We start from the raw sequence: 10043 nt of genomic DNA, 5'->3' as shown, positions 1-10043 counted from the left end.
TAAGGAACGAAGGTTAACTTTTTGCACTTCTGTATATAGTAAAATGAACAGAGAAAATAAATAAAAAAACGTGTATCATAATGAGATATTATTTTGAATAAAAAGAAAAAAAAGATCTATAATTATAAGGAATTTTGTTAGATTAATTTAAAATTCTTAAATTAGAAGACCAGCTAAAATTTGCTTGCAAAGAAGGGCACTAGTTTCTTGGCCAATGCATTCAGAGGAAGCTATGCGCTTATTTTATAGGTGGCTCGTAATGTCAGGGAATGTTGCAGGGGAGTGGATTTCCCCGTGTCATGCTAACTCTATGCCTCCGATATGATGACATATCCATTAAGGTCCATATACTCATTTACCGGACAAGCAGTGTCCCATGGTACAGTAGATACATGAATCTATAAAAAAAATAAATAAAAAATATCTTCTATTATAGTTTGATTTGATTGCATGTAAACAACAGAAGCTGTGTAGATATATAAGGACAGACGGCACTTTGAGATCCACAAAACCTTAAAAAAAAAAACAAAAAAAAATGTAGTTCCTTTTTTGTTTCTGAAATCATACATGCCGTAGATAACATCTACGGTGTGGAGAAATAATACTTTTAAAAACAAGTCATCTTACTCAAGTATTTCCAAGCAAACAAGTTATTAAAAAAAAAAATAACAATAATAACATATTAGCACTTGTCCACCTCAGATATGTTCGGATAGAGAATTACAGTCCCCACTAACTCACAAGCAGTTGTTCCTGCTTCTCTTAGCTGTGCACTCAGCAGGCGAAGGCTCGTCATACCAAATGCATATTTGGCAAATTCCTCTTTAAAATGAATGTAAAAGTCAGTGTCAATATGTTTCTAACTTGAGGCTTCTTTGTATAGTCGCTACATAACCAAAGCACCATTTTCTCAACAACAAAAAAAAAAAAAAAGAGAGAGAAATACAAGACTTTTCAAGTCTTCTGGCTGCAACCAAGGTCTTTCTTCTTCTTCCCTGCTGGGTGCACATGTTCGCTTTTGACTGCTTTTTACTTGTAAGCGCAGACACCAGTTATGTATTTGCTAACAGCTGTCACATGATGATGTACTATTCTGTCTCCAGATTTGTTTATGCTCATTTTATTGTTGCCATATTTGACTCTTGCTGTATGAATGAAAAGAACAACAAAAAAAATCTGAATAAAACTATTTGATTTGCTCATGCAACCTTGTGTCTTTGTGCTTTTGATCTTGGAGATTTAAATTAGAATTTTCTATATTTTTTTTTTCTCATAGTCTGATTATTAAATTAGATTAAGCCATTCTTGTTTTAGGTCAGTTAGGATTATCAAAGATATCTGGATTTTAGTAATTCACAGAATAATAAGAGTGGATTTAAAATACATATTGTTTCATAATGTGTTCCAATTACTTTTAGACCAATGTTACTATATAATACAGTATAGTAACCATTTAAGAAACCCATGTCTTGGTGTCATGGCTTTACAAGCTTCTGATTGGTTACGTTACAATATCTGTTAAACGGAGGCTGACCTGATGACCTCAGGCATGCAGCTTACTTTTGTGATATTATGGAAAAATAAAAAGAAGTCACTCAAAGTAAAATTGGATGGGTACAATTTTCAGATGCATGAAGGACTTGCCTTCATCTGTTGAAAAAATTATAGGCAAATAAGTAGGGAACTATCGGCATCATGGTGATGTCAAGACATCATGGCGTTCAGGAAGGATAAGGGTTTTTTGTCTCAAAGATGAAAATGTTTTTGCTGTAAAATTAGCATGAAGGTGCTAAGAGAACATTATTCTCCACTGGAATTATTATTTTTGCTGAGGTGGGTCAAAAGGCTACTCGGCAAGGAAAACGTCATTATTTCAAAAGCAACAGAAAATGTCAGATTGGGATTTACAGATGCCGTCAGATACAAGTATCTCAACGTCTGGAGATGTCTTAACTCCAACAAGCATGTAATAGAGAGGCTCTTTTTTTAAAAAAGTGACTGTATAGGGAATATACATTATGTGGAAATGTTGAAGCTAAATTTCATCAACCTGGAAGTTAAAGCTTGGGCATGGATGGATTTTGCAACCTCTAGCAAATATTAAACAAATGTCTGTAAACTCACATTTCCAGTCAAAGTAAGTCCAGACCCAAATCCAACTGAAAGTTTTGGGGCAAAACAAAAACTGTAACAACTATAAAGTTGGTCAATACAACCCCGTTAAGCCCAAAAATGATCAAATTTAAATTTAAAATAACATTTTAATTTTCACCAACATGTTTCTTCTAACTAGTGAACTAAACTCTAAAACTTGAATCTGATAAAGAACATATAAAGGGGGCTAATAATTGGGTTGATGGCAAGGTGACCTTTCAACCCAATAACGGTTTTTTCATCGATAATTGAGCAAAGTTTAACATGTCACTTTTTTGGAGTAAAGTAGAAATAAAAACAGACTGGAGTTGCTTTTTCGTCGCTTAGTTATCTTGTAGAGGTGCCTGCCTCTTGTCGTCTCAGAAACAAAACTTTTTAGAACACAAAAACATTTTAAATTTACATCTAACGCGGAACCAGACATTTAAAATTGATTATTGACCAAATGGCAGGCCTCATTAGTTCACACGGTCAAATGCGTGTAACAGCTACAGCTGAGGGGCTTCCGTGGCGGGCTCTGCCCAGCCCAGTCTGATCAGCAGACCCGCTGCTGATGACCAGACTGAGGGAGGGAAGGAAGGACCGGGGTGCCCGGGTGACGGCTCCTTTAAGAAAACGGAACTGAGCCTCGGCTTTTTTTTTTTTTTTTTTTTTTTTTGACGCGCTGAGGATGTGGGCAGGAAACGCCATGCAAGAACAGAGACGCGATCACGCTTTTCCCCCGCACCGTTGCACAACACAGCGCGATCAAAATGCGCTTTAATTCCCCACGTTGATGTCCAGGGGCGGTCGCTCTCCTCGGATCTGCTCCCCAGCGGCCCTCACCGCGCTGCCACAGCCTCGGAGGATTCGCCGGCGTGCGATTTTGACGGCCACCCGAGCGACGAGGGGAGCAGCCTTCGCAGTCTGCTCGGTTTGAAAACATCGGGGCTGGTGAGCGAGATAGACAGCCAGGGAGCGAGAGGAGGCTTCGTCGAGGGGAAAAAAAAGAAGAAAAAAAAAGGAGGTGTCTGCTTATCCCCCCTACCACCGCCGCCGCCGCCGCCACCCCTCCTTTAACCATGAGGGAGTACAAAGTGGTCGTTTTGGGCTCGGGCGGAGTCGGTAAATCGGCGCTGACGGTCCAATTCGTGACCGGCTCCTTCATCGAGAAGTACGACCCCACGATAGAGGATTTCTACAGGAAGGAGATCGAGGTGGACTCGTCCCCGTCGGTGCTGGAGATCCTGGACACGGCCGGGACCGAGCAGTTCGCCTCCATGCGGGATCTGTACATCAAGAACGGCCAGGGCTTCATCCTGGTCTACAGCCTGGTGAACCAGCAGAGCTTCCAGGACATCAAGCCCATGCGGGACCAGATCATCCGGGTGAAGAGGTACGAGAGGGTGCCCATGATCCTGGTGGGGAACAAGGTGGACCTGGAGGGGGAGCGGGAGGTGTCTTCCGGGGAAGGCAAGGCGCTGGCCCAGGACTGGAGCTGCCCCTTCATGGAGACCTCAGCCAAAAATAAAATCTCGGTGGACGAGCTGTTCGCAGAAATCGTGAGACAGATGAACTATTCCAGCGTTCCCAGCGGAGGCGACCAGTGCTGCTCGTGTGTCCTGCTCTGAAGGAGCCGCAGAGACGTGCAGAAACCTGGGGCTTGAGTTCAGAGCTTCAAAAAAAAAGTTGAGGCTCTGAAGGCTTTCTTCTTTATTTTATTTTATTTTTTCTAAAAGTTTCCTCACTCCTCACACTGTTGTCTTATTGTTGCACAAGAACAAAAATCGACAACGGTCTATTATGTATCATAGTCTGGAAAGTGTTTACATGACAAAGTACTTGAATGTTTTCGGATTTTTTTGTTTGTTTTGTTTTGTTTTTCTTTTCTAGCTTTGTATTTGACACTTCGCTGGAAAATGTGCCTCGGTGGGAATGTCTAATTGTGAAACCTAAGAGTCATGTGTTTTCAGGCCTGTTTTTTTTTTTTTTTTTTTTTTAATTATTATTATTATTTCTCTCCATTTTTTTCTCAGCTGTACTGTTATTTGTTCCAGCCCGGTTCTTCTGTCTTGGAGATTAGTGGTGATGGTGATGATGGGTTTACTTCAACCAAATCTCCCTCGTAGAGAAGCAGAGATTGCTCACCTTTTATTGCATTTTTTTTGTTGTTGTTGTTTTATTTTTTATTTTTTTATGCATAGGAGAGCTCGGAAAGCATTTTAAAAAAAATCACCACTCAAGCCTTGCACAGCTCGCTCCAACACGAACTGTCAAGTTAAACACAAGAGGCGCAGACCCACCGCCCACTCGGATACCACATCTGAAGCCAATACATTCTTGTTTTTTTTTTCTCTCTCTCTCTCCTCCTTTAGCTCATCCGCAGGTTTGGTGATTTGTTATTTTCTTATCTGAAACTTGCACCCAGCTGACTGTGTTCCTCCTCGGTGTGCACAAACAAGGACCTTGGTGCATTGCTGTCGCTGCATGGGGAAACACTGCGACCCCATGTCAAGTGCCTTCCCTGCTTTAAAGAAAAAAAAAAAAATCTCCTGTGACTGTGCCAACTGATGAGCCCTTACTTCCTCTGCAGTGCGTCCTAATGGCAATCAGAACTTTTATTTTTATTTTATTTTTTTTCTTTTTAAAACAGGTTTCCAGCCTCTGCATTCTGGTTTTCATTTGGTGTCAAAGTGAAATAGTAATAATAATAATAATAATAATAATAATGAAAAAAAAAAGCTATTTTGCAGCCTGGATGCTGAGCTTGTAAGCAGACATCAAATTCAGGTTGTTTCCAGAGGTACTAGTCCATAAAGAACAAGCGGGATAACCTGCTGGGATCTCGGTTCAGTGAATGGCAAGCCATGTTTGTATCTATGATGTAGATTGTTTTCTAAAAACAAAAAAAGTGACATTTTTGACTTACTGTAATTGTATTTCTGCTTTTGGACGATATTTTCTGGCCATCCACCTGTCGGTTTGAGAGACTTGGAATACAGAACACATTTTACGTAACAGTGTGTGGTGTGTGCGTGTCTCGCCTCATTTAACTGTGTGGGTGCTGCGAAGCGTCGCTGCTGTTCTCCGACTTTCGGATGTGTCCCGACTCCGGCACACCTGAACGACACGGCCGAGTTGCCTCCTCACGCAGGTAACGGGTCCCGCTAGCGATCCAGTTATGTGGTGCAGGTGAGCTGAGGCGGAGACTCGTCTGAATGTTGCAGGACGCCTGCCGCGGTTTGACACCTGTGCTGTGACCTTTTGACACTTCTGTGATCCTGTTGCAGGTCTTCGGTCACGCACTCCATCTGCATACAATGCTCTTTATTCAGATCCTTTAGCAGATTGGTGCTGTAATTTCTGGTGTTTATATAATATCACTTATCTAAACACTTTAAAAAAAAACAAAAAAACTAATTCCCCATATGAAGTGAACGAGGCAAGCTTTTGAACCCTTTAAACATTTCCATACTTTAAAAAAAAACATAAATAAAACAAAGCAGGTCATGATGGTTATTACCTTTAACAATAAGTCAATTTAAATGTCAAAATATAGATGAAGTTGATCTGTGTTTTTCAATGCAGCACAAAAACAGGAGAACCTTCTGCTATCCTCTATGTAGGCAACGATGCCAAAAAAAAAAAAAAACTGAGCAGCATTTCTGGCACAGCAGTTTGAATTATTTTGACTGAAACGTCTTCTTCGGTTGGTTTTTCTTGAAATATGAAGTATTTCAATGTATTGAACTTGAACATGTCCATTATAGTTTCTAGTTTTTACTTAGCCTTTCTTCTGGAAATGCAATTTACACTTTCTATTTAGAGACGAAACAGTCACCAAGCAAAAATGATCGGCATTGATTTAAAAATGCTTATTACGATTAGTCCAACCTTTTGCAGCCTATAAAATCATCAACCAATTGAAGCATTTATTATTTTATTAGAACTAGGCGAGTAACATAGTCATTTGATCTAATATTATTGTTCCTGTATTTGCTTAAACTACTATGCTGGTCAGAGTAGCTGCAGCAGATTTTTTTTTCTATTTTAATTGTAGTAATTCAAAGAAAAATCGGTATCGGCCAGGTTAAGCCCAATCGATGCAGGATGCTGTTTGGCCACTTAAATAGTTTAAAACTTGCACACTGGTATGGCAATATTTACTTGAAGCATTTTTTTTTTTTTACAGTTTGTTCATGTCAACTTCTTGACACAAAAATGTTTGAAATAATACTTTTAAAGAACCATCTGCATTTTGTCCCCGTTCAGTCTGTTGTACAGGCTTTAAGAGAGCGAAAATTAAGATTCACGGTCACAGCTGAACTATTTATTCACTCTATTTGCATGGAGTAGACGAACAGGCTTTTAGCCACTGGTTAGATTCAGGTCAGGATCACATCCAGCATGTTTAAAAAACATCTTTGTCCACTTGTTTGGTTAGTGCCTTTGATTCCCTGTCAGAGCTGCTTCCCCTTCTCCCCACCATATGTTTTCTTGGCTGGGAAGCGGCGAACAGAGAGGGCTTTTTATGCCCTGAGCCAAGTTCAGCCAGCCGTTCATGCTGCCGAGCGCTGCTCCAACCGATCGTCCCTCAGCTAGGCCAGTTAGCTGCTGCTACAAGTGTCCCTCCAGCTGCAGGGCTGCCCATGCTTTGTAGAAACACATTTCATGGCTGCGATTCCGCAACGTCTAGAGACATCCTGTTGGGGAATGTCTCTACCAGGATTGCTCATCTAGAAACTGAGGTTTCTGCCCATGTTGCAGAACAGTTCAAGCTTAATCAGATTAAATGCAGAGTGACTACGCAGGAAATGTAATTTTTGAGTTTTGCTGCATACTCTTAGCTGGATTTAAATGTGGACTTTGACTGAACCGTCCTAAAAGATGAGTGTGCTTCAGCTTGTACAGTTTAATTGTAGCCTTGGCTGTATCTCTGTGGTTGTCTTGGTAGATGATGAACCTCTTCTTGGGTCTGACGTTTTCTGTAGCCTCTAACAGGATATTTCAGGGATATGCTTACATTTAGCTCCATCCATTGTCCTGCTAACCCTCACCAGCTTCCTTATTCCTGCAAAAGAAAATATCTCACAGCAGCTCATGACGCTGCCACCTCCATTGTCACAACGGGAATTGTGCATTCAGAATGATCATTTGATCAGTGCACTTTCCTCCTTGTGTCTTCAGAGACCACTACTTTTTTTTCCCCAACAATGTCTTTCTTCTTGCCACTCTTCCACGAAGGATCATGTTGTCCCGGCAACAGATTCTTGCATCTGAAGTGTGGATTCTCACTACGTTACCAATTAGGTGACATCTTAATGCAGTCTGTTGATCTTGATAATATTTAGGGAGGGACATGTTAAAAATGTCAGGTTTATAAAGATTTTTCTTCATTCAGATAAGTTAAAGAGGTAATGAAAAAAAATGTCATTGTTTTCTTTTACCCTTTTAAATCAGTTACATTCATCCTGTGAAGATAAAAAAAATATATACTTTTAGGCATTACCAGTGAAAGTGGTGGAGTTAGCTTCCCATTTTAGTTATAAAAATGATTTGAAGAAGTTCTGTATGTGTTCTGTATACATTACATAGTAACTATCGGATGTGCATATTCATATAGGTTTAAGTCAGCAGGACTTCAGTAAAAACACTTGAGTTGTCAATTTGCTATTTTTTATTATTATCGTTGTTTAGATTTATGTAGTCTCACAAAAAAAAAAATGTGTGTTACTGCCTGACACAATGTATTTCTCAACAGTAAAAACTAGTTGTGATACTCGCCTTAGTTGGAAACACAGGCTTGCTAAATTGCACAACAAGCACAAGTCCTAGTTTTCTTTCTCGTGAAAGAAAAACTCTTGCATCAGGTTTGAATCTTCGTCTTTTTAAAACAAACATACGTATTTTAAAGGGCATTCGTCTACCCTGTTAGCCAGAGATATGCCTGAAATCTAAAACCATTTTTTGCTTACAGTGGAATATGATGTAGAACATTAAGGCTAAAAGCACATTTCCATTCAGCTTGCTCTCTGCAGCCTGTACGTTTTTTAACATATAGAGTCGTCCCTGCCTGCGATCTGTGCCATGTCAGCGTTCCGCTGCGTGCAAACCCATCAGCCACAGCTTGCTATTATGTTATGCTTTGAAGCGCACAGAGGAAAGGAAGGGTGGATGTTAGGGCACTTCCTGTGTAAATGCACCTCAGATCTTCAAAATGTTGAAACAGATAACCGGTTCCTCTTTATCATGCGCTGTCACAGCCTGTCCTCCCTTGGATGAACGCGACACAGGATGTGATCTCTCTGCGGTTCTGACAATGTGTCCTGTAGTCGTTTTCAATTTGAGAACAAATATTTGATTGAGACGGAAGCAAAGTGAAAGGACATGGAGATATGAAAAGATTTCACACATTTGAGTGAAGTGCCCACAGAGAGTCCATGTGATCAGAACTGAGCAGAGAAGACAACAGGATCATGTGGTGGTAATTTACAGTAAGTCTGGTTAACCGTGAGCTGTTTGCACAAAGAGAGAGAAACCATGAAACTCAGCGAGATGATGTGAACCGTCTCCAAACCACTTCCAAAAATTGCTGTCAAAACCACAAAATCACATGCATTGGTGTCAGCAGGAGAGCAGGAGAGAACAAAGTCTTCCTTCATTTCATCTCCTCACCATAGGATTTCTCTGATTTGTTATTAATAATACTGACAAACACAGAAGGGTAGAAAATATTATGATTTGTCCATAAATGAAAAAAAGTTCAACACATTGCTTTATGTTGAAAATCTGTTGTAATAAATACAATTAAAACACAAACTGTTCATTTTACTGTTCATAGATGTCAGCAGCAGACAGAAGTAGAAGTAACTAGAAAGTGGCATAGTGGCCTAGTTTTATAAATTAGGCCACTAGTACATAAAACTAGTGGCCTAGTTTTTTTAAACTAGGAAGTGACCCAGTTTATATAAACTAGACCACTTCCTAGTATGCATTGTATATATAGTGAGGAGAACAAATGTGGCAAATACACATACAAGAGCAGCTCAAGATGAAGACTTCTGTGGCAGCATTAACTTTCTTTTTCTTATATTTGCGTGTGGCTGAAATCACAGCTCAGCCAGGAGAGGTCAGTGACACAGATGATGGCATTGTTCAGTCACCTGGAGGCCAAGATTGTTGTGCGGCCGAAAGCCGGAAAAACTGTTGTCAACTTTTTGTCAGCTTAAGAGAGATAGAAACCAAACTTAGAAACACTCAGAGAGAGATGGAGGTCCTGAAGTCACAAGTTCAAAGTAAGAGCATATTTGGAGTTTTAACTTTTGTAAATTTTGTTATGTAGGGATTAAGTAAATTTTATAATGAATATTTATTTTCATATTCTTAAGGCAACAAGGTAGTATTTGGCGCATCCATAAGTGTAGGTGGAAATATTGGACCTTTTAATACCCACACCACACTGATCTACAAAAAGGTCTACGTGAACACAGGATCGTTCAACCCGGCAGCAGCTAAACTTATCACAGCAATACGTTTGACCATTCTTATGTTTCAAATTCATGTGTACAAATACTGTTGAGAATTTTGTACTTGAAGAGGTTTACGTATTATTGTGTGTCACGTAAAATAATGTGATTATGTCAAGGAGGACCTAAATGCAGTTAGAGATACAATTTTTACAAAAGGCAAAATACATTTGAGTAGAAGAAAACATTGTAAGAAAAAAAGAAATCTGAAAAATTCCCTTAAAAAGACAATTTATGACAGAGACCACAGTTGTTTCTTCAACCTCTTTAAAAACTGCAAAGAGATAACAAAAAAATGTACCAAAAAAAAAAGAATCACTATGCTACATTAAAACTGATCACATTTACAACACAGAAGGGTTTATATCATTGAACCATAAAAAA

At 39.6% G+C, this 10043-nt stretch overlaps 1 protein-coding gene across 1 annotated transcript; it reads left to right on the top strand.

Annotated features, from left to right (window-relative positions):
• Window positions 1-2581: 2581 nt before the first annotated feature.
• On the top strand, window positions 2582-5609 carry LOC103148959 (ras-related protein Rap-2b-like). The gene has a single exon (XM_007567969.2). It carries the CDS (start codon window positions 3216-3218, stop codon window positions 3762-3764), a length of 549 nt encoding a protein of 182 aa, XP_007568031.1. The 5' UTR covers window positions 2582-3215; the 3' UTR covers window positions 3765-5609.
• Window positions 5610-10043: the final 4434 nt, after the last annotated feature.

Source organism: Poecilia formosa, unplaced genomic scaffold (assembly GCF_000485575.1).
Source record: "Poecilia formosa unplaced genomic scaffold, Poecilia_formosa-5.1.2 Scaffold215, whole genome shotgun sequence".
NCBI classification, from domain to species: domain Eukaryota; kingdom Metazoa; phylum Chordata; class Actinopteri; order Cyprinodontiformes; family Poeciliidae; genus Poecilia; species Poecilia formosa.
The sequence above is the reverse complement of the archived record's forward strand: the minus strand, read 5'-3'. Positions and strand labels throughout refer to the sequence as shown.